This window comes from Ursus americanus, chromosome 1 (assembly GCF_024610735.1).
Source record: "Ursus americanus isolate L20-20 chromosome 1, mUrsAme1.1.p, whole genome shotgun sequence".
Taxonomy (NCBI): domain Eukaryota; kingdom Metazoa; phylum Chordata; class Mammalia; order Carnivora; family Ursidae; genus Ursus; species Ursus americanus.
In genome coordinates, this window is record NC_142127.1 from 5,697,914 (window position 1) to 5,724,267 (window position 26,354).

The following is a 26,354-nucleotide window of genomic DNA, read 5'->3' on the forward strand; positions in this document are numbered from 1 at the left end:
AGCAGGATCACAGCTGTCAGCATGTTTACCTAAAAAGGAAAAGCACAGGATCCCCAGTTTTAATACTTTCTCTACCCTAACTCTGTATGTGACTTGGGAGAAGTAACTTCGCTGCTTGCACTTCTGTTTCACTATATTAGAAGGAGACAGGAGAGAAAGTTTGGTTTCCATTATCTCTAGAGAATTTTCTAACTCCAGAAAAAGAAATATTTCTTGAAGCAAAAGTATTAAACTCTGTTCAAGAATTCTAATTCATCTTCAGACTTTCCTAAAACCAATCCAGTGATAACCACATCTCCAATGTTTAACGGAGGCAGAATTACATTTTCTATAAAGTCTGGAAAACAAATCAAAATGAAGGTTATTAGGTTCTGACTTTGAAAGTAATAATAGAACATTAATTCTAATTGGTTAAAATAATAATATTACACAGTCAATCCGTAACTCCAAAAATGTTGGTACTGATACAGACAAACTCTGATAAATAACCAAAGAAAAATAATTATTTAATAACACAATAGCATAGAAAGAGAAATAAAGACCAACAGTTTTGAAATGTCCATGGTGTGTAGAAGAAGCAAAGAACCACCCAGTCTAATGTATAGATGCTGTGTTACTGTTTCATGCGAGGACATTTTATGTACCTTCTCTCTGGTAGACATAACAATCCACTATGGTAGATGCCCATATAGATAGATAAATATATATAGAGAGAAAGACAGACATAAACACAGATACAGCAATAGATAGAGACACAAACATATACATAGAGGTATAGATATATGAAGGCTTAGAGAGAGAAAATAAACTTGTCCGCAGTCTCACTGTGTCCAATCTGATGCCAGAAGTGGTCCAAATAGCATCATTAAATCATACGAATTTAGATTTCCTTCCAAATACGCACAGATTCATATATCCATATATCCATTCATCTGATTATTCATACATTCATTCATTGATTTGCTTATTCATTTACTCACTGACTCATTTTGCCAGAATCATATTCTATCTTTAGCAAGATGGAAAAGGAAAATGTGTAGGAGAGACAACCTTTCATCTTGAAGCCACTAATGTTGCCAACCCTGCCTTCTGGAACCTGAGGGTGAATGCAAGTTCTAACAACTCAACTATTGGCACATTTTGATATATGCAGATATACAGAAGAAACGAAGGAAGAGTTAAGAGCTCTGAAGTGCTCCCCATGATTCACGAAGGCATCACAAGCCCTGCAAACAGAGTATGAGCGACAAGAGGAGAGATGATTACATGAAACCTAGAGCCTCTTAGCGGGCTTTCCTTTCAAAGATGCCCTTTGTCCTCTGATTATTTTTTTCTCCTGGGAGATAGCAGAAGAAAGATTGAAAAGAAGAAGGTAATTGGATACTATTTCTTCTTGCTTTCTGTTCCCGCCCCCACCCCCAAGTTTCATTGGTAGCGGGTGCAGATTAAGTCCTGCACTCTGACAAAATATTAAAGGCTAAGGGTCAATGCCACTCATGAAAGTTGGCTTTAGTGCTTAATGCTTCTGATGTCTGGTCTAAGATGGGGACATGTGGTTTTAGCTAGGGAATGTGTAGGTGAACGTTAGCTCTAAGGATTTTCAAACGAGTAATATTCATTTTGCACATCTTTTAGGTGGATGTTGGTGCGAATTCATTCATGGATGTACACATGCTTTAACTGAAATTGAATCCATGAAGCAAAATGTTAAAGATGGTCAATTAAGTCAATGGGTACATAGATATTTATGGACACAGATTGGGCTCTGCAGTTAGAAGATCTGGATTTTTGTGCCACCTCGACACTTACTGGTTAAGCAGTCTTGGTCAAATCATTACTTCTCTAAAGTTCAGTTTCCTCATCAGTAGTATCTGGAAAGCAGAAATGATACCAATTCTATAGAATGGTTGTAAGGATTAAGTGGGGAGGGGGTTTGTGTGAGAAGATCTGAATTTGAACTATTACACAAGGAAACCTAGAAATTTGTCTATAATTCAAGAAGGTCCAGTTACACTCAGGGACGGAGGAGTAAATTACCTAAATGCTATGATTGGGAGAACATCAGAAAATCCTTCAGGCTCCAAGCACCATCCTCTGCTGGTCTGCCCCCAGATCAGACCCTCTACCACAGGGAATACTTTCTCATCTCTAGAGAAGAGGGCTTCAAGGTGCCATGAGACAGCCTGGCTTTGGAAACCTGCCTTCTGATTGTAAACTGTGTTCTGCTACATGTCAGCAGTGAGGCTTTGAGCAAGTCATTAACCTCTGAAATTTCCACTTTGGAAAATGGGATATTAATATCAATCTTTTTATCCATGATAATATAGTTATTCAGCATCATGTTTCACATGGACATATAACAGGCTGTCTGGTATGCAAAAAATTAAAGAATCCTTACATTGAAACTTTTCTATAACATGAGGCTTAGGACCTGGACTTTGTTTCCTAGAAAACTGAGGGTGGGGAACTCATCCAACAAACAAAGTTAACAAGTGCGCTGGACTGCAATTTCTTGTAATATAGCTGCTGTTGTGTGTAATTACTAATTACCATCTTGTTCAATTAACTTTTCACTTTGGAATAGTCTCATGTGTCTCTGTACTTATTTGTGTCCCTCTCATTTCCTGAAATTTTGTCAATGGTTTATGTTGGTTAGTCCTCGTGATCCCAGAAACCTGGAAGAACACTGCTCCTGATACTGCTTTTTGCTACTCAGGTCATTCTCTATTATTTCTTACTGTATACTACTATTCAGTCCCATGATGAGAAGCATAACCCCACCTTTCTAACTTGTTCAAAGGAATACATGTATTAAATTATCCATGACAAATTCTCTGCTTAAGGGAAAACTGCACTTGGAGACTTTTGAACTGGTGGCAGGAATTTATTCAATTCATTAAAGATCTTAGTTTAAGTAATGGTAATTATATATTTGCTTCTTTATCTGATATGTAGTTTGCAAATATTTCTCCCATTTCATAGATTCCATTTTTATTTTGTTAATGGCTTGCTTTGCTATGTACAAACGTTTTTAGTTTGATGTAGTCTCATTTGTTGATTTTTATTCTTGTTGTTTGTACTTTTGGTGTCGTAGCCAAAAAATTGTTGCCAAGACCAATGTCAAGGAGTAACTTCCCTGTGTTTTTAGGATTTTTATGATATCAGGTCCTATGTTTAAGTTTTTAATTTATTTAGAGTTAATTTTTGTGAGTGGTATAAAGGGGGCCCAATTTCTTTCTTTCTTTCTTTCTTTCTTTCTTTCTTTCTTTCTTTCTTTCTTTCTTTCTTTCTTTTTTTTGCATGTGGCTGTCCAGTTTCCCAGCACCATTTGTTGAAGAGACTATCCTTTCTCCATTGAGTGTTCCTAGCTCCCTTGTCAAATACTAACTGAACACATCTGTAGGGATGTAATTCTGGGCTCCCCCATTCTCTTCTATTGGTCTATATATCTATTTTTTGTGGCAGTACTATACTGTTTTAATTACTAGAACTTTGAGGAAATGGGTGGATATTGTTTAAGGATGCCCAATGTACTGGCATGAGTGTGAATGAGCTCATGATGCAGACCCTCACCAGCTATTTGCCACCTTTATACATAAAGGAGTTACAGGCCATAGGGCATCAAGGAGCATATATGATAAAATTCTAAAGCATCATTTCACAGACATAACAGTGTATTATGGAGGCTAGCAAAGCATGTCTCAAACTACATTGTGAATTTAGGTTTCAAGTCTATCTTCCCATAAAGCTATGAGATCTCCCAGAATATGAAGGATATCATTCATTCTTATGTTCAAATATATGCCCAGTTAGTTCAGTGCCAGCCACAGGGGTACCTGCCCAGAAAGATAACGTACTGCCTAACTCTAAAAGCTTGCCATTGTTTCAGGGAAAATTGTGTCCAGAAGAATGACAAATGTCTCAGGCTATTATAAGTATTCTTGAGATTAAAAGTAAGTGAGGCTAGGGGCACCTGGCTGGCTCAGTCGGTTGGGCGTCTGCCTTTGGCTCAGGTCATGATCCTGGAGTCCCGGGATCAAGCCCCATGTTGGGCTCTCTGTGGAGATCCTGCTTCTCCCTCTGCACCTCATCCCGCTCATACTCTCTCCCTCTCCCTTTCACTCTCAAATAAATAAAATTTTAAAAATAAATAAAAGTAAGTGAGTCTGTCCAGAGAACTGGTGGGGGCAGGGTTGGGAGTGGATGTTACAGAAGCTTGCTCAGCAAAGACTGCAATTTTTTCCTTGAGAATGGACAGGTCTTCAGAAGTCTTTCATCTTCAGACAACCAGAGCCTAGGCTGCCATCGAGCACTTTCTAGGATTTCAGGAAATCATCGTCAAGTGATGAGACAGTTAATCACCACCATTTGTTTTCTTCCAGGTTCTTTCTTCCAGCATTTCCAAAGCAGCTCTTCTATGCACATGTAGTGATCCAAATGTGAAAAGTTGCAAATTATAAGATTAACACACACACACACACACACATTCAATATGATCACCAACAGTATCAACAACAAGAGAAAAGAAAAAGAGGTTGCACAAAGTGCTAGCACAGTGGTAATGATAGGATGCTCTAGAACATTCTGTATCTGCATCTCTGTTGTGAACTCTTTTCTAGTCATCACCCCAGAAAGCCCTCTATGAATCCTCACCCTGAGTCTCTCTGTGACCTGCTGGTTCGTCTTGCTCTCATTTCAGAAGCTGTAAACTGTTTACATACAGACCCACAATTTAATTTTCCTTCATATTTTTTCTTTCATTTTATCTGATTGCTATTATGATGATGATCATTATTATTATTAATAATAGCAGTAATTATAGATGATGTAAGTTGTTCTGTTACCATGGAGATCACCACTCAGAAGAAAGAACAAATAAAAGGAAAGTAAAAAAGGAGAGAGAGACAAGAAATAACTCTGATTAATAAGACCTCATTCTACACACATATCTGTCTCTTTACAGGGCCAAAAAAATGTGCAATTTTTTCTATCCCAATGCTTGGGAGGAAGGGAAGTCTACAGATTGTCAATACCCAGCTTAATTGAACTTAAATCACTGTGGGGAGCTGCTTATAGTCCTTTGAAAAGTGTGCCAATTCACTTATGCTCCTATTGTAATAAAGCAAGTCTATATTAAGGTCCCTGGGGTCACTTGTGGTACAGTTATCTATGTTGACAAAGTGAATTTTCTGTGCCAAGGGTAAAGACAGCTTAAATAATCCTCAAACCACTGCCTGTACCACTCATTTGACATCTACGCATGTACAGCCTAGTGACATCTCTTGTCGTTTTGCATTGATAGTTATTTAATTTTTCATATGTTTGTACCTTATCTCTCCATTTAAATCACAGGCAATGACTGCTGAGTAAATATCAGCTTGGCAAGGGCTTCTTTGGTAAATGGAGGCAGATGCAAGGGAGAAAAGCGAGGGCACCGGGATCGGCAGGCTCAGTCGACACTACCAGCTCAGATTCCTGAACACTGGCAGAGACACTTCACCTCCCCAAGCCTCAGTCTTCTCATCTGCAAACTGGATCTAACCCACTGTGCAGTGATGATGTGAGAACAAAATAAAACACACAGCGGGGAGCTGAGCACAGAGCCTGGGTACCAGACAGAAAATCAAAGTCCACTGCTCTCAGCCCTCCTGGTGAAGCCACTCAGGGAGCATCTGAAAGGATCATTTCATTATCAGAAAAAGTTATGGGCACCTGTGCTGAGGGGGTCAACGCCATGTTCTCCTCAACCTGCAAAGGGAAGAGGGACAATTGATGTAAAACAATTTCCAACACCTTTATAAGGCTTCAAATTCCCACAGGAGCTGTTTTCCTCCCAGGTGGATCTATCAGCTGCCTGTGCGAGAACACACCCATACGGCGCTCGCTAAAACCACTGCAGACGCGGCTGCTTTCAGCGTCTGGCCTGCTGCTGCTGCGGGGAGCGCATTACCGGTTTATGGCCCCTACTCGGGCCCCCGCGCACCATGCATTAGCTAGAACGCAGAAACCGCAGCGCAGGGGGCGCTGCCGAGGACCAGCTCCTGCCCATTACTGCTCGTCCACCTGCCCGCGCAGGCCACGCTTTACGACTTCCCAGACAACATACTTGACTGTGATTTATTCTCCTACTTCGCTGGAGCCTTTACTTTTTATGTACCTTTTTGGGGGTTATTTTTCCTCTTGCTTTGCTTTAAAATAGGTGGTATGATCACAGAGACCTGGGAAATCTGTTTTACGTTCGGGGGGCGGGGAGGAGTTGACCAGACTTCACGCACATTGTAACATACTTGATGGATTGTTATTCACTGGCTTATTCAAGGAAAATGTATTAAATGTCTGGAGGGTGCAGAACATTACATTAGGGACTGGGAAGGTAGGTGGAAGGGTACGAGGTTAAATGACACTCTGGACCCTGAGCTCAAGGCATTCAAGGGTGGTCCTGGGAAAGAAGTTCACATGGAAACCCAGAGCCTGGCAATGTGGGGCATAGGGGCGGGTGTGGACAAGCCAGGTATGCCTGCCTTCTGGGGAGGGGAGAGAAGAAAGGAGCCTCCATACCAAAATCGCCTGATGGGAAGAGGGCTACGGGGCTGGTGGGCAGGCTTTGGTTTCTATTAGAAGTATTTTTGAAGTCTTTAGGAGTACCTTAGTAGCAGGCACTGTTTTTGTGCATTCTGAGGAAAAACTGGCACTCACAAAGATCTAAATCCAGTTCCTACATCTAGTACTTACTAGCTGAGGGATGCTGAACATGCTTGTCAACCTCTCTGAACCTCTGTTTTCTCAAAATACAAGCGAGAAGTGATCTCTACCTCACACTCCATCATGTTGATTCAATGAGATACACACTGAGACAAGATAGCCCAGTATCTGGGACACAAGTACAGAATAAGTAGTTTCCATCCCTTTGTTAAGAAGAGCTAAAGTAGCCAAGACTAAATTCAGGAGTTTGGAAGGGAGAGAGCTGACTGTGAAGGTCTTCCCATAATCCTGAGAAGGGCTACCCAAGGGCAGCATTTACATCTCCTTTTACAATGTCACAAAGGAAGACACGGCTTCAGTAAATCTCAGACTGTCTAATACACAGTTTCAAGGATCTTATATTCTGGTTCTAGAGGTGACTGACAAAAAGAAACTCAAAGAGGAGCATGGAATGATTCATCCTTCTTTCAGCAGACATCTCTGCTCTGGAGCTCATCACAGTATGAATGATATTGCCAGAGCACCAGTGTCTTCCCCAGTGGGAAGCCTCTTCTAACTCCACCAGCATCCGGTTCTGGTCTTGCTCAAGAACCATGGTAACAACTTGTTTACTCAAATCTCCCTGCTAAACTGTAAGCTCTACAAGGCAAAAGACGATCTTATAAATATTCGTATGCTGAGCACTTGACCCAGAGTGGGCATTCACTTAACATGGAACTAAATATCCAACAGAATGCCAGGATCTCACTGACTCTAGTGACAGCTCCTGAAATCAGCAAGAAAGTGACATAGGATGGCAAAGTATGTTTAGATATGTACTTGAAATTCTGCTCTGCAGCCCAGAACATCTATTGCAAGAACAGCATAGTGAAGAAAAAATTCAGGGGTGCCTGGGTGGCTCAGTTTGTTGGGCATCCAACTCTTGGTTTTGGCTGGAGTCATGATCTCGCCATCATGAGATCAAACCCTGTGTTGGGCTCCACACTTAGTGGGGAGTCTGACTGGAATTCTTTCTCTCCCTTTCCTTCTCCCCCTGCCCCTCCCTCCCATGCTTACTCTCTCTTTCTCTCTCTCTCTCAAATAAATATATCTAAAAAAAGAAAAAAATTCAAATATCAATCAAGAGGTTTCTGAATGAATAAAGCATAGTTAATTGACACAGTGAAGTGCTATGCACTCATAATAAAGACCACACAAGACCCTTCTAAACTGATTTATAATGTGTTCCAGTAAGTACCCTAAAATGACGGGATCAAGGCTTCAAGGTGTAAAAGACTATGCTACATTTTGTGCAAGAATAAAGAAGCAATAAAAAACACACACAGGAAGGATAAACCAATGTAAATGATGACCTAGAGAAGATGGGTAAGAAGAGGGTGATTGCAATAGGAGAGTAAAACACCTTTGGTCAACCATATTATATATAATATAAACATAAAAGTATATATTATATAAATAGAAGTATATATAATATATATAATTAGCTTTTGTAACATGAAAATATTTTGCAAAGTCATTAATTAAATATATAATTAAATGAAAAATATAAAAAGAGACAAACCCTAAAACTGAATAATTTTCTAAAGATTTATTTATTTATTTTAGACAATGAGAGAGAGCCTGCACTAGTTAGGGAAGAGGCAGAGGGAGAGAATCCCAAGCAGACTCCCCACTGAGCACGGAGCCCACCCTATGCAGGGCTTGATCTCAGGATCATCACCTGAGCCAAAACCAAGAGTCAGATGCCTAACTGACTGAGTCACCCAGGCACCCCCTAAAATTGAATATTAAGCAGAAACAAAAAGCCTAACTGTATATTAAATAGATAAAAGAACCATGAATAAGGGAATATTAATTCATGTAACTTTTTAATGTAGTATTCTGTCTAGCCATACATCCTTGGTAGACTATATTCTAAGAACTGAAAAATTCAGTAAGTGTTACGCTTTACTTTGTTATCAGTAGTGATATGGCTGATGTGACTCTGAAACTATTTTGTGTATATTGTAAGGTAGAACAAATGAATAATATATTGGTATTGTTGAGAGAGGTTCTCACTGTGAGAGAAGAGAGACATATATAGAAGAGACAATGATGAGGAAAAATCTAACAGTGCTCCATTTGCATTAGAGATAACCATAAGAAATCATAATTTAAGCACAAGTGTGCACACCTGCACACACACACACACACACACACATTTTCAAGTTCTGTCCATTGAAATGGACTAGAAGTAACAAACAAACCTAACACCTAGATCCTAATTTCCAAATACCATTTGCTGCAAAAATGTGTCTTTTGTTTCTTTGGGAAACAGCTGAGTCTGGGTCTAAGCAAGGCAAGTTCAAGGTAACATCTGGTGCTAGAAAACAAGGAAGTACTCCAAGATTAATGGAGACAGGTAAGAAAGACATAGGAGCAGAATTAGTGGGACCATAACTAGCTATATTTGGGGCAATCTGAATATCAAAAAACATTATAATAATAGTAACATTTTAAAATGAAATAATTTATGAGTCTAGAGCAACACAAGAGATGTTAGGCAGGGCAAGGAATAAAAAGCTTTTCTAAAAAAAGAAAAAGCTCTTCTGTAGAGAAGAATGCAGAATGACAGCTGAAAATGCAGAAGGAATTCTTGAATTAGTAAAACAACATTTTACAAACTCCAGTGTAATAGCATATGGGTCAGAGTCATTCCCAGACTGGGAGGAAATGTTGAGGAACTGGATATTCACACAGAATCTGCATATAACCCCACAGACAACTCCACGATTATAAATCACCTTTACAATGCAGAGATCTGGCAGAGGTATTTTACCCAATAACTTCATGTGCCTCCTCGTGGCATACACTGAAGAGGACAAACATCACCTATGAGGTTTTCTGCTGAAGCATGCCAACAATAAAGAAGTTATGAGAAAAAAAATTTTTTTTAAATGGAACATTTTGCTTAATAACTGGCTGGTACTCTTCAAAAAAGTTAATGATGAAAACCATGCAAAAGTGATGAGTTGGGGGAAGGGATTTTCTAGTTAAAACAGACTAAAAGGATATGACCATCAAATCCAACATGTGGACACTCCTTGAATCCTGAATAGACATACAAAAACAGATGTTGCTAATAAAAGACACTGTATGGACAAGACAGACTATATATTGGAGAGTTCTGATTGAATTCATGTTTATGTTTTTAAGCACGGTTTCGGTATTGTGGTTATGTAGGATAATATCTTTGTTCTTAATGATATGAACAGAAGGTCTTTAGGTTTAAATTATCAGTATGTCTACAACTTACTTCCAAAAAGTTCAGGGGAAAAAAAAAAGAAGCATTTTATACCAGGAGGAAGGGAAGTGGGGTAGGGGGAGAAAGAGGGAGAGAGACAGAGATGAGGGTGGGACGAATGTGCAAATATACCAAAATTTTAACATTTGGGGAAGCTACGTGAAAGGTGTATGGGTGCTCATGTTAGTGTTCCTTCAACTTTTCTGTACGTTTGAATATTTTAGAATAAAAACTTTAGGGAGAAAAAAATAATGCTTTGCACAGTACTTCACCTGTATTAAGTGCTCGCAGCTATTCTACTATGCTCTGACAAATTCATGTGCGTGTGCCCTATACCAACACACACATGGCTAAGGACTAATTAGCCAAATAATTATCAAATAGCAAAAATTAGTTTCAAATTCAACCATTCACACACGGTAGCACATCCATTTTCAAGTGCATATTTATTAATAATGTTGAATTAATTTTCAGGAGTGCTTTCAGTATATCAGGTGTTGTGCACTCATAAAAGTTATTAGTTATTTGTATTACTTCATTCCCAGAAACCAGAGTCAAGGTTTTGGGGGCTATGGTGGTAAAAACAAGTAATAATAACTATCATGTATTAGGTATATAATGCCAGGCATTTTTTCTTGTAGATTGCATCAATTATCTCAGATAAGCCTGATAACCACCTTAAAAATAAATTCTATTATTCATTACAGAAGAGGAAACCAAGGAACAGGAAGCCAAGTAACTCAACTACATCACCTGAATTGACAAAACTAAGAAACACCAGTGCTTGGATTCAAACCAAGCCCATGCTCTTAATGACCATGTTACATTTGGCACATGTTTGTCTCTTACATGAATTGAAGGAGGAGCCATAAGAATTGTGACAGGCAAAGAAGCTTCATAAGAGAAAGGGATGAGAGCTTGGTCTAAAGAAGTTGGTGAGGGAACTATATTCCAGAAGAACAGAACCTGGAACAAGGCTTGACAGTGGGACAGAATACTCAGAGCTGGCACTCTTAAATCCATGTGGAAACTGTCTCAGTGGACAGTCTAACTAGTCAATGTCTCTTACCAACTTCTCCTTGCAAATACATATAACATACTCAAACACTTGCATACTGAGAACACAAGGCTGATGGGTGCTCCATTGACTTGAGTAATAGGAAAAAGGCCCCTAGAGAATGTCTCCTCTGATTCCCCTACTTTGAAGAGAATGGCATCTTGCCTCTTTTAGTCTTTGAAATGTTTGGACTGACTTCGATTCATCATCTTTCCCTAGAATCCTGGGCTCAGAGGAAAAGTGAACAAGAGCAAGCAAGCTTTCTGGGAAGGACGTTTGACTCCCATGTGTTATTTCACTCTTCCAGAAAAGGAAAGTGTCCAGCCCAATGGTAGCACTGCATCAGAATAAACAGGTGAGCCAGGAGCCCTCAAACAAGGCCAAGGTTCCTTGGGCACCTGTTCATTACATCTCCACTTCCATGACCCTGCTGAGCTCAACAGGACTGATTTTTTCCTTCTCTTTTTCCCTCTCTGCCCAGCTTTGGGACATCTATCTTTCAAGGTCAAACCTAAGTCCCACGTCTCCCACGAAGCCTTTCTTGATCACTCCTGTCTCTAAATTCCTTCAACATCAAGATCCTCCTATGATGATGGTACTTGCTGATGACGGCTTCTATTTCAGAAGCTCTTTGAGAATGCCACATATTGGATTAAGTGTATGAAGCACATCACTTATTTAATTTGATTTAATCTACACATCAGCACATTGATGTAAGAGTAACTGATCATCCCTATTATACAGATGAGGAAATTGGGTCTCTTAGAAGTTAACGTGCCTGGCATTCCATGGCTGTCAAATCTACAAGATAATTGCATGACCTTAAATAGAATGGCCTAGATAAAAGTGCTTTAAAAGCTAGAAGTTATATATGAGATCCTTGGGCATAGAGGTTAGTGGCTTACAGTAGCTTGTACAGCACTGAGCACAAGGAAATATCAATCAATACTGGTTGATCGGACTGTGCCTGATCCCCACAGCACTAAAAAGAGGGTTTCACCAGGTCTCTGCAATAAAAATGTGCTGCAAAAGGTCCACCAGGAAAGCATCAGGATAGGCTCTGTGTTCAGGTCTTGAGAAGAACTGTTCTTTTAGTTACTGACCAGGCCCCTCTTAGAAGCAGGAGATGAATAAGGACAGGGACTTGTTAAGAGTTAAGCACTATGCTAATCACCTTATGGAGATATTTCCCAAAGTCTGGTATCTTTAGGTGCTTATTAAAAATGCTATTTCTGATCACTGTCCTGAACCTACTGAATAACCATTGCTGGGATATCCTAGAAAATATAATTTTCAAACTTTATCCCAGGACATTCTTTGGGGAAATAACATTTAAGAACCTTTGCTTTATATAATTCTCATCCAATATTTGGAAAACTTTGAAGGGTGGGTATGATGATCCCCATTTTATAGATGAGGAAAGTGATATCAAGGAGATGAAGTGGATATTGTAGAGACTTCATTCCATCAGGGTCACTTCCTTAAGGAACTTTTCACTGTGATGTTGACCAATAGGCAAAAGCAGAACAGGCCAGGGGAAGCCAGAGGAAGAGTCTATTTGGACACATGGGTCTTTCTTTACCTGTGTCACCTGTCCTATGGACCCAGGGATAGGAATCACAGACCTAGCTCCAACTTCTGGCCGACATATTTCAACTTGTAAGAACCAGGACAAGTGATTCAGCCTCTCAAGATTTCAGTGTCCTGCTGTATAAAAAGGAAAGAATGGTATCTTCTTCACATCATTGCCAAGAAAACTGAATGATACCATTAATGTAAAGTGCCTAATGTGGTGCCTCATATTAGTAGATGCTCAGTTAAATATGAGCTGTTTCTACTACCAAACCCAGCTCAGAGGGCAGCTCTTCAAGGACACCTTCTCCGACCACCATCCCCAGTGTCTTTGGACCCCTTGATTCAACCATTGCCTTCCTTGTATTATTTATTTTTTTATATAATTTTTATTTCGTTATATTAGTTTCCTTGTACTATTTCTGTACCATCTATTGGCTTCTATTTTATTTTCTGCACCATGTGTAAATGATCTGTTTACAATATCTGTCTCTCTCCTCCAACTGTGTATTCCTTGAGGACAAGGACAGACATTCATTTTGTAATTTTGGCACCTAACTCAGTCGGTTCCCAAAAGTTTATGTGAATGGCTTAATTCTGAATGACCAACTGAATAACTGAGTGACTGACTGACTCAAAGAATGAATGAATAATGTATAAGTAACTGCATGCATAAAAAATAAATGCAGAAGTAAATACATGAGAGAATTAATGAGTAAATAAATGAGAGATGAATAAAGAAATTCAAGAAATCAGTAAGTGCCTTAGTGAAGGATGTGTGTGTGAATGAGTGAATAAGCAAATAAATGAAAAGCACATTGCAATCACCCTCCCATCTTTTGTCCTGAGCCTTCTGTTCTCATCCACGTGGCTGGAGTCAACTGGCCATGCTAAATAGGTGTGTGAAAGGAATTTCTCTAAGTGCCTGTTAAAATTCTTGGCAATTCAAAGGTGACAATGCTTTAATTTCAGGGTAATGCTACAGCTTTATGACTTAGTAGTTTTATTTAATGGCCCAATTTAGCAGGAGATTATGCCGTCTGCCACTAGCCCGGAGAGACCACTTTAACGCTCATGCATTCGACACAAGCAGATCTGCTCCCTAGCTTCGCCTAAAAGACCAGCCGTCTGGAAGCCCTATGGGGTCACCACACCTTGGCTGATAGCATAAGACATCAAACAGAGAGAGAGATACTTCAAAACAGTTTCATTCCTGTAAGCTGTTGAATTGCCATTCTTCTTCAGCCTAAAACAGTCCTCTGGAAAACAATTTATAGAAAGCAAATTGTCCCTCTGAAATATAAGCAACAATACAAGTATTATTCCAACTGATTAAACTTCTAGTGAGCCACAGCACATATGTCATCCATGAGTGAGTCTCAAGCAGGAAGTGGTGCTTGTGCTACCCGGGGACGAGGACACAGCTTGTGGGCTCCTCCCCAGGATGAGCTGAGCCTGTGGCCCAGAGCCACAGTGGACATGTTTCCCAGGGAAGGGGAAGGAAGAGAAGGAGAAAGACCTACAGTCCCTACACTACTTGCTCTGCCAGTCTGTGACATTCTTTAAATGTTAGCTCATTTAATTGTGTACATACCAATCACAGAAAGCTGTTATTATCACCCTTCATATACAGAGGGAGGAACTGAGATACAAAGATTAAGGGCCTTGCCAATGGTCCCAAGACAATAATTATAATACATATTAATTATAATAATTTGAAGGATGAAATAAGCACCAGGAATTGTTCTAAGACTTTTAATTAATGCATATGAACTCACTTACCCTCACAACCATGCCCTTCAAAATTGTAAACCATGATTAAGGAGCTTGGAATTTGCACAGGTAGAAGAAGGGCATGGGGGCAGGCACAGTTAGACCTGTGTTTCAAAAGATCCCTCTAGCTGTTGTACGGAATATGAATCAGAGTGGGGAAGGCTGAGGCGTTGGGTGCTGTTTTCTTTTTTTACCACAATGACAGGGGATTATAAACTATGTGGACTTGGGGGAACATATCTTAATCATTTGTATATTCTCAGTGTCTCGTCAGTGCCTGGCCCAAGCAGACAAGCAAAGCATACTAATTTAAAGTAAGAGAGGAAAGAGTGCTTCCTGTTCCTTAAGATCCTCTGGTAAGACACAGAACCCACAGACAAAGGAACAGCTTTAGGTCTGATGGCTATAATTGGAATCCCATTTCCGTAACTTATTAGCCTCATTAACATATTTGCAAGGTAAAAACAATTCCAGTTACTTCACAGTGACGCGTCTTGAACTAACCCAGTACCTAGCAGATAACCGGCACAATTGTATGCAGTCTATAATCAAATGACAAGTTTTTGGCAACCGTGCTTTTGCAATGATGGCTGTCTAACTTATGATGAAAGACAAGCTTAAGAACTTGAGCCTCAATTTTTCTTGTAGAAGACTTTGGCAGGGAAGTTAATTCTTCCTTTATGTGCCATGTACGTGTGTGTGTGTGTGTGTGTGTGTGTGAAGTGCAATGTTTGTGTTAGAAGCCAGCAGGGGGGTGGCAATAAGAGATATGAGGACAGAACTTTATTACAGATGTGCAAGACAGCAACAACTGAATTCTACTTCTCCTTGGTGTAAAATACAGCTGCCGAAAATTAACAATGTACTAAGAAACTCAGGGAGAGAAAAATGTGCTATAAATTGGTTCCGTGCAATGTCATGGGTAATTCTTGTTTCCTATACACTGACAGACCCTTGCACAGCTCATCCACAAACTACAAACCCTCAGACATTGCCCTAACTTCAAAAGCAAGGCTGTTAGACGTAACTGAATGGACACATGTCTTTCTTTCTGTCAATAGTCTGGATGATAATCTATTACCTGCAATCACACTGCACAATTATGTGCAGGAATATTAGAGAGACTTCAATTGCAGCTTCTCTACCTACTCCATTATGCATGCTTTGATGAGTTTTAATGAAAACAGAGCCTGCTGCCAAAGAAGGGAGAAACAGAGCATCATAATAACGAGTGATAAGATATGGAGACTTGTAAGGTGGTTTGCAAATGGATTATGAGCTGTTTGAGAATGAAAAACAAGTTTCGCTTTAGAGATTTAACGAAACATTTCTTGTAATCTCCTTGCAATGCCTGATGATTGCTGTATAGGTCTAGATACACGAAATTGGCATTGTATCCATCAAGAGAGAAAATAAATGTGTTTTTGTTAGTGGCTCTAAACAAACAATTTTGCGTATCAATATGCAATTCTACTGTACAGAGGAAAAACAGTGTATGGCTGGGAAAAATCTTTTAACATGTTGACAAGGTGTCCTGTTAACATTAAAAATGGCAAAATGGAAACTGTGTAAAATGAGCTTAAATGTCAAGTTCTAAGGAAAACCTTGTCAGAATGCCCCACATTTCTAATTCTGCTTTATCAATACTAGAAGCTTCCCCTCACAAATGCTCCCTCCAGGCTCCTAGAACCTCAGAAGTCTCATGGCACCTGCAGAAGGAGCACGGACTTTATTGCTGGCAAAGGGAGACAGCTATCTTTTACAGCTAGGATGATTATACAGATATCATCTATACTAGGACAGCAGTGGGATAGAATGAGGGCATGATTAATAAACACACCAGGGTGTTTGGTTACCCAATTTCATGACCATTTGCTTTTTGGGGCTGGAAGTTTGCATATATATTCTAATCTTTACATTAATATTGAAGGCAGCCATTTTTAACATCTTCATTTCACTGATAAGGAAACCAAGATCCAGAAATTCTAAATGACTTGTCCAAGTCCACACAGCTGGAATGTGCCAGCACTAGAATCTGAATTGCAATGTGAATCCAAAACATGTGCTATTCCCACATGTCATTCCTCTGTTTTAAGAAAGGAAGGGATTTGGGGAAGGCCATCAATGGGAGGTCTTAGAGGCAATGAGGGAACACGTGGGCACTTACACTCTTGTATTTGTAGAAGACATTACACGTGGTAGAAATGACTCAAACCCAGTTTAATCGGACATTGAGGCAGTACCCACATTTCCAAACTGCTATTAATTTAATGCAACAGGACCTTAATCTCAGATAAATTAGCAAGATTAAGGAAGAAAAAAATGGGAAAGGTAGAAATTAATCTTTAATTTGGCTGGGATTTCTCAGAGTTCCATTTACATTGAACTTATCGGAGCATGCATAAAGCAGATTCAGGATTCATCATACCCTGTCTCTCATTTTCCATCAAGGAGCTCAAAGATCCATGGGAACACACAAGTAAACACTAGTGGTTACAATGTAATATGATTGTTGTCATGGTGAAAATATACAGAAATGAGAAGAGAGCACCGAGCAGGAGCACCTAAACTACAGGTACTCCAAGTCTATTAGGTCCATTTGTCTAGAGAGAAAGAGCCAACAGGATGTGAGTATAAGCATCTACTCATATCTATATCTATCTAAGTCTATCATCTGTCTATCAATCAATTGATTGATCAATTTTAAGGAATTGGGTCACAAGATCATGGAGGCTTTGTAAGTCCAATGTCTGCAGGATAAACCACAAAGCAGGAAACCCAGCAAAGAGTTGCAGTTGGAGTCTAAGGGCGATCTGCTAGAAGAATTTCTTTTTACTTGGTAGAGGTCAGTCTCTTTTCTACCAAGGCCTTGAACTTACCAATGAGGCCCATCCACATTTTGGAGAGTAAACTGCTTTACTCGCAGTTCACTGATTTAAATGTTAATCTCATGTAAAGAAAACACCCTCACTGAAATATTAATGATAATTTTTTACCAAATATCTGGGTGCCATGGTCCAGCCAAGTTGAAACATAAAGTTAACCACTGTACCAAGGGAAACAGGAAACACCTGAGAAGACTCATTCTTGTACCTTTATTTTTTTTTTTAAAGATTTTATTTATTTATTCGACAGAGATAAAGACAGCCAGCGAGAGAGGGAACACAAGCAGGGGGAGTGGGAGAGGAAGAAGCAGGCTCATAGCGGAGGAGCCTGATGTGGGGCTCGATCCCGCAATACCGGGATCACGCCCTGAGCCAAAGGCAGACGCCCAACCGCTGTGCCACCCAGGCGCCCCTCATTCTTGTACCTTTAAACCTCGACTTCTTGCACAGATTCCTCAGGTTTTCACTAATTTCAACTACTTTCTGTGAGCTGGTCTTTCTCCATTCCTATCTTCTTTGTATTGATCCCAGTGCCTGGAACTCCTTCACTTCCTTGCATCTAATCCACTCTGCAAACCACCTTACATGATTCTTCCAGCAATCTAATTCTGAGCCCGCCTGGACTTCTTGTTGTCTTAAATGCACTCCTCTCTACTTGCCCAATTGGATTGACATAGCCAAGGATGACCACAAACTTCACATCATTGGCTAAAATTATCCACATCCAGGCCAGGAGATTTTTACAACCAGGTAATGGCATAGGGCCCGGTGTCCCTTTTACCAAAACATTATATTTTAGTATGCCATGGTTTCCCTCACTTATTTACCAACTGACTGACTTACCAACTTTTAGTTTGTTAGCTCTCTTTGCCCTTTGTTCATTTTGTGTTTCTTGCATTCATTTTTTTAATAATAATTTTTTATTATGTTATGTTAGTCACCATACAGTATATCCTTAGTTTCTGATGTAGTGTTCCATGACTCATTATTTGCGTATAACACCCAGTGCACCATGCAGTATGTGCCCTCCTTAATACCCATCACCGGCCTAGCCCAATCCTCCACCCCCCCGTCTTTCTCTGCTTGACTTATTTCACTTAGCATAATCTCCTCCAGTCCCATCCATGTTGCTGCAAATTGTTGTGTAATCGTACTTTCTGATGGCTGAGTAATATTCCATTGTATATATGGACCACACATATATTGGCCCTTCTCTTCACTACGTCTGTATCTTTGGGGTAAATACCTAGTAGTGCAAGGGTATTTACCCAATAGGGAATCCATTCCATTTACAATAACACAAAAAATCATATGTTATCTTGGCATTAACTTAACCAGAGACATAAAGGATCTATATTTTAGAAACTACAAATCAGTCTTGAAAGACATTGAAGAAGACACAAAAAGATGGAAAAATATCCCATGCTCATGGATTGGAAGAATTAACATAGTTAAAATGTCTATGCTACCCAGAGCAATCTACACTTTCAATGCCATCCTGATCAAAATACCAATGACATTTTTCAAAGAACTGGAACAAATAGCCCTTAAATTTGTGTGGAACCAGAAAAGGCCCCAAATCGCCAAGGAATTGTTGAAAAAGGAAAAACAAAGCTGGGGGCATCACGTTGCCGGATTTCAAGCTATACTACAAAGCTGTAATCACAAAGACAGCATGGTACTGGCACAAAAATGGAACAGAATAGAAAACCCAGAAATGGACCCTCGGATCTTTAGACAACTAATCTTTGACAAAGCAGGAAAAAACATCCAGTGGAAAAAAGACAGTCTCTTCAATAAATGGTGCTGGGAAAATTGGACAGCTATATGCAAAAGAATGAAACTTGACCACTCTCTCACACCATACACAAAGATAAACTCCAAATGGATGAAAGACCTCCATGTGAGACAGGAATCCATCAAAATCACAGAGGAGAACATAGGCTGTAACTTCTTTGACATCAGCCACCACAACTTTTTTCATGACACATCTCCAAAGGCAAGAGAAACAAAAGAAAAAATGAACTTGTGGGACTTCATCAAGATAAAAATCTTCTGCACAGCCAAGGAAACAGTCAAAAAAACTAAGAGGCAGCCCACGGATTGGGAGAAGATATTTGCAAATGACACTACAGATAAAAGACTAGTATCCAAGATCTACAAAGAACTTCTCAAACTCAATACACAAGAAACAAATAATCAAATCAAAAAATGGGCAAAAAATATGAACAGGAACTTTTCCAATGAAGAAATACAAGTGGCTTACAGACACTTGAGAAAATGTTCAAAATCATTAGCCATCAGGGAAATTCAAATCTAAACCACCTTGAGATACCACCTTACGCCAGTTAGAATGGCAAAAATTGACAAGGCAGGAAACAACAAATGTTGGAGAGGATGTGGAGAAAGGGGATCCCCCTTACACTGTTGGTGGGAATGCAAATTGGAATAGCCACTTTGGAAAACAGTGTGGAGGTCCCTTAAAAAGTTAAAAACTGAGCTACCCTATGATCCAGCAATTGCACACTTGCATTCATTTTTTAAAAAATATTTTATTTATTTATTTGAGAGAGAGAGTGGGAGAGAGTGGGGGGAGGGGCAGAGGGAAAGACAGAATATCAAACAGACCTCTCTCTGAGCTATGAGCCTATTGTGGGGCTCGATCCCTTGACTCTAAGGTCATGACCTGAGCTGATATCAAGAGTTGAATATTCAACTGACTAAGCCACTAGAACACCTCTCTTGCATTCATCTTAATCTCACTCCCATTTAACCTGCAAAAGGAGGTCCTTTCTGCTTCAGGTTGGAATCTATTGAACAAAACCATGCTTCATATATTTGCATGCTTTGTGGATTTCACTGATAGCTGGCACAAAAATGGAACAGAATTTCACCATCCTTGATCCTTGATGAATTCTAATCATTTGTTGCCCCAGACTTCTTTGCACAGTTCTTTAAACAGGCTAACATTGATATTTTCCATTTGCCCCCCACCAATGTACTCCCCATCTGTCTGCTGCCTTCTCTGTGCCCAGGAAGGCTGATGAAAAACGTTACATCAACGATTGCTCTTGCCTTCTGAATTCTAGCTGGGTTTGTTCAGTGGAGTCATAGGGAAGGAACAAGGAGAGATGGAGCACTCCCCAAGCTCCTAGTTGGCTATTCCCACACAGGAGGTCATAGTTCTCTCAAGGCACAGCTTCTCCATACGCTACCCTCCTTCCTGCTCTGGCAACACTCCCTCCCTTCACCTCTATGGGCCTGATGATGGGAACAGCCCCTCTGTTACTAGCTCTGCTCTGTGGTCTTCTTCCCATAATTTCCTTTTGTAGGCTCACACCTTTGTAAACAGACCCTAATTTGAGCAAGCCTTCTGAGTGGTCCATTGTCCTCAAGATGAGATAACAGTGCTAAAGCCAATGCATGACAGAGGATGGCATCTTCTGGCTGGTGCTCAGAAACTGGTTCATCTTTCATTCAGGGACAGTTAACTAGTCTGCATGCTCAACAACTGTCTATAATAAAACATTCCTTCTTTTCCCTGGAATTGACTAAGTAGATTTCCCTCCTGGGAAACTACAGTTCAGATTATGGACCTTCAACAGCTTTTTTTCCTCAAGTAAATGTGATCCTTTTCTACCCATTCAGTTTGATGAGTTTCTCAGTGTTTTAAACCCGCAACTCATCTTGGTGAGTTTGGTGGCCCCCATAAATATGCAGGCTCACAGGACCCTTGAACTTTGTTCCTGACATTCATTTGCTCTTCCTGGAAATGCCGTCCTTTGCCTGTTCTGGACAGTTCCTACTCCCCATCCAGTTCTTAAGAGATATGCATTATCTGCCTGCCCCAAAGCCCTTCCACTGTACAGGAGGCTGGGTGAGGTGTTCCTCCAGCGGGCTCCCAGAACACTATACACACGCTGTCATGATCCTTATATTACAATTGCTGTTGTGTCTTTTCCACGATTAACCTGTGAAGGAGACTGAAATGATACCATTATGGGTTGAATTCTGTCCAAAAAGGCAGGTGGAAGTACTAACCCTTCACACCTGTGAGCATGACTTTAGTTGGCAATAGGTTCCTTGCAAATGTAATCAATTTAAGATGAGATCATACTCCATTAGGGTGGGCCCTAATCCAATATGACTGATATCCTTATAGGAAGAGAAGAAACAAACACATGAGAGGAGAAGGCTACATGTGACTCTCTTACATGGAAGCAGGGTAAGAATCTGGGAAAGCAGTCACTGAAGTGCTGCTGCTAAGGCCTAGGAATGCCCAAAGGTTAGGCAAGCCAGCAGAAACCAGAAGAGGCAAGGGAAGATTCCCTTCTATGGGTTTCAGAGGTAGCATGGCCCTGCGGCATCTTGATTTTGGACTTCCAGCCTCCAGAACTGTGACACATACACTTCTGGGTATTTTTAAGCCACTCAATTTGTTATAGCAGCCTGGAGAAACTGGTGCAAACACTATCTTGTATCCTTAGCAGTCTGTACAGTGCCTAAAATGTGCAAATTTATATTGAGCTGAACGGAATTATAAATCACAAAGAGATGTTAGAAGTAGGCCAGTTGTGCATTCCTGCAGAAACTTTTTACCTTCCTCACCCATAATTTCACTACACATTCCACAATGGGTCTTCCCTCTGTCCTACCCACTAGTGCCTTGGTGAACCGACTTAGAACACAGCATGGGGTATGGCAGGCACACCATCAAAATATGTAGAGGTTTATATTCAGTCCACTTTATAAATAAGCCTAATCACCCCCCTTAGCTTACTCCCATAAATTGGGATACTGTGCCCATGCAGGGATCATGCTGCCTTCCAGTGAATGGGGTCATTGCTTTGTGAGCATTTGGGGAGCTTATCTCCCCAAGATTATCCTCTGCTAGGTGAGATCCACAGACATAAATATCCTGGGAGGGGTAAGGTGACACCTTGAGTATAGGAACAGGAAGCTAATGTCCCCCCAGGGCACATTGTGAAGACAGATGCAGTTGTGATTCGAATTTATTGTTTTCCAATATAAAACCTGTCCTTCACCCTCGTGACATCTATTTGCAATTATCTGTATATTTCTTAGGAGAAACGTCCCCTTTTCTGTCAAACCTCAAATGATCTCTCAGGGAATTCTAAATGAGGAAGGCCTGTGAGACCACCTGACCCCAGATCCTTATTTTAGGATCCCAGATCTTATTTATGTGCAACTAGGTCAGGGGCACTCAGCTGACTGGCACAAGGTGCAGAGAGAGAATCCAGGTCCCCTGCCTTCCAGTGCCGTTTACACTCTGTGTGTGATTACCCCAATAATGCTGCTGAAAGTGCAGAGAACAGCAACTTTGTGTCTTCAGAACCTGGAGTTAAGCACAGAAGGAGTCTCCCTCCCACCACACCTCACACTGTTCTGTTCCCTCTTTTCTGGTTGTCCATTCCCTCTCTTCCTTCTCCTTCCCTCCCTTCCCTGGGCCACTATGTTACACCTTCACTGGTTTCACAAGTCATTCATATTTAAGACCATTTAACCACTATAAATAGAATAATATGTGTTTGATTATCATAATATTTATGTATTAAAAATGTGTGTCAGTTAAATATAAGAATTAGAGAATTTAGCCTATACCGAGGTTTGCTTTTATTTCTACAGTTCTTTTAGAAAAACAAAAACAAAACAAAAGCAAAACCTACGTCTTGCAACTGCATGTAACCAAAACAGCATATGTAAAAGAAATGCCCAGTCATGCGTACTCAAGCCTGTGAACTCCAGGACACAACTCCGAGGTCCCTATTTCTTCAGTATCACATCAGCAAAATAACAACCTTTAAATACAAGTAAGTATTCCTCTTTAGCCATTCCTGGACAAAATACTGTACATAAGCCCCAAGAGAAGTCTTTCCAAAGAGGCAGGGAACACCATGTAAATGAGACCTATGAATCAATTATACCCTTCATGTCACTGTGCTTACATTATTTTGAAGAGTTTAATAATTTTAAGCCATATTTAATGTATATATTTTAATCTCAAAATATATTTTAATGATACAAGGGCAAGTCTATGCTTATCTATTAAGTTCAAGAATTTAAAATATATATTTAAAAATAAATACATTCATAAAAGAAAGACACATATACATTCACAAATCCCAAGGAAATCCTAACAATAAAATAACAATGGCGATCTGTAGATTGTGGTTTAAAGGTGACTTTAACAATTTCTTCAGACCTTGCCTTTTTTGTTAAATTTTCCATAATTAATATTGACTTATTTTCTAACAAAAATAAAATCACCGTTTAAAGCAAAACATAAGCAATACAAAGTATCCAATTAATGTTTGAGGGATATAAATTATTACTGCACCAGAAGGTTTTGTTTGCTTCCTGAGTCTTGACTATTAGTCCTGGTATTTATTACCTCAAGCAAGTCATGAAATTCTCATATTCTCTTTCCTTCTACGTAAGACAGAGATAAAAATATCTATCTCAGGTTTTTACTGTCAGGAGTGCAAGAGATGGTATTTGTAAACTCTCAGTTCAGCTCCCAAAGTGTTAGGAGCCGAATGATCACACCTGATCGCTCATCAGTGGGCATTGGTCCCCTTGTCCTTATCACTTCTTCTGTTTTTTGGTGAAGTGTTGACCAGGGACAGTTTGCATCAGAATCACTTAGGGGACTCACTAAAAGGGCATTTACTGAATTTGAATTTCTTAAGCTACAAAGTCTGAATTTTTAACAAGAATCACTGGAGCTCCATGTGTTAATTACATTTTGAAAATAATCAAGATCCACGGATAAAACTAGTTCTTCAACTATAGCTTAACACTATAGGTTACCATAACGTAGAAAAGAAAACAGTTTCACAATTTCTAAATATGTTATAGGGCAGCTGAGAAGTAGCCAGCATACACGCAGTTTGAAGAGATGGAGTATTAAGGAAATGCAATGAAATGCATCTAATTCTGTTTAACTAGCATCTGCTGCAGAAGAAGTGTGGTTTGTATCCAGATGAACAAATCACTAAGTGCCCATAATCACCAGTTTTGCAATGGTTTGCTTGCATTTCTACCTGTGATAGCGTATGGCATTTTCCCTGATATTACTGCCTCACAAATGAGAGTGGCTGTGTCTTATTTCTCTGCATGTCCTCAATGCCCAGGCCAGCCTGTGGCTACAGAAAGACCTTGGTGAATGTGCTTGCCTTGTTGCAGGGAAGCCTGAGGCCGGAGGACTCAATGAGCCTTAATATCCCCCTACTTTTCTGTTTTATTACATGATTCTGTTGTCATTTCCAAAGGCCAGTGCTTGAAACAAACACACAAAAATGTGTATGTGCCAATTAATGACACTCACAATGGAGAAGGTACTTGCATTGTTGTATTTTTAAGGAACTATTACATTAGGTTTTGGCTTTGTGGAATTATTTTTCAGAATAACTTACTATTCATATATTGTTTCGAAATCCATGCAATAATTAATTCTTACTATGTCTTTCTGCACTTGAGAAGGGCGTAGCCAGGAAAATGCAAATAGCTCACTTTTCTTATTAGGCATCTAGTGGATAAGTAGCCTGGCCAATTTCTCCAGTACTCATGTTTGTGTTTCATCTTCAACTCTGGTAGGAAAGAACTACTTTTCCCATCTCACTGATGAACAACTGAAGCTTAGAGAGCATATGGGATTCACACCATCCCCGGGGCCAGACATGAATCACACTTTCCCACTTCCTGAGTCAGGGTTCCCTATTGATTTTGAGTTTTGTTTTTTGTTTGTTTAGTTGTTTTTCTTTTCTTTCTGCTTTTGAGTTTTAAGAGAGAAAATGTCCTTGGCAAGCTCTCCAGAAAATGCTTCAGAGTTAATCCTTGGTTCAGCAGAATGTGATCAAGACCATTAAGTCTTCCTCTCTCATGAAGATAACCCAGCTGCTAATTTCTATTATTTACTTAAATACCATCCCCCCTCCACAGAATTTGGTTCTTTAAATTTCTATTTACACATGTTCCTTTCCAGTGGTCTTCCCTTTGCTGTGTACCATCACATAGCTAGGTTAAGTATGAGTGGGGATTCTGATCCTTACCTGTGATGTTGCAATACACTTGGAGGGGTCCCAGTGGCCCGCTGCCATCAGAGTCGATATAGAAGAAACCAGCTGTGTTCCCTTGGTGCCTGTACACTTCACAAGATTGCTCATAGAGGGCTGAAAAGACAAAGACAGCAGAGATGAAGCTTTGCTTGACTCTGTATATCCGTTTGGAGGGATCAGTAACTCTTACTAATATTTACTTTCATTGTTGATTCCTTCCCCTGCTATAGCCTTGATTTCCCACTCCCCCCACCCAGGTCTTAGCAATCCACTGTCCCAGTACTTGATGGAATTGCACTGCCATTCATCCTAGCATCCATTCTTCTGAACCACCCAGAGGTTACCTCCTCCCAAAAAATCTCCCTTTACCTCAATTATGTCCCTTTTCTGTACTGATGTATGAGCCCCTACTCTGTGCCCACACCATGTACTGAGCCAGGATCATCATACACTATTCTGTCCCCAACAGTGGTCATAGAAACTGTAACTGTAAGAGCAGTGGCCCTGTGATGTGTGATGCTGTGTTCCAGCATCTGGCACAATGCCACATTCACAGCAGTTCAAAAATTTTTGATCAATGAATGAAAAACTGAATGAAGATATATGATCATGACTTTTTTATTAATAAATTAAAATGACATTATCTTATTTCTACACATCTAGAACTCAGTACAGAACCTAAAACAGAGCAGGTGCCCAATCAAGTTGAGTCCATTTTGACTTAACAACATTCATTGAGTTCCTAAGATGTGTCAATAGTGTGATTGCCACCTGACAACAGACCATGCATAAGGCAATCAGTCTGCTCCATAGAAAGCTCACAGCCTGGCTGCAGCCACAAAGGTGGTTATGTGCACAGAGAGAGGCAGACACAGGTGCCTTGAGATTGGGTACTTTGACCAATATGCAGATATGAGAAATTTATAAATCTCATTACAGTAACATGAACGAGTTCAGTGGCGTGTAAAGGAGGCATCTGCTGTCTCATGCATGAGAATGTAGAA

The 26,354-nt window shown here is 40.0% G+C and overlaps 1 protein-coding gene across 1 annotated transcript in view; it reads right to left on the reverse strand.

The window, feature by feature from the left end:
* CNTNAP5 (contactin associated protein family member 5) overlaps positions 1-26,354 on the reverse strand; it is a 773,827-nt gene that overhangs the window by 246,930 nt on the left and 500,543 nt on the right. Inside the window, exon 12 of the mRNA XM_087853915.1 lies at positions 25,345-25,464. Within this exon, the coding sequence (XP_087710041.1) occupies positions 25,345-25,464 (120 nt within the window). The remainder of the gene's footprint in view (positions 1-25,344; positions 25,465-26,354) is intronic.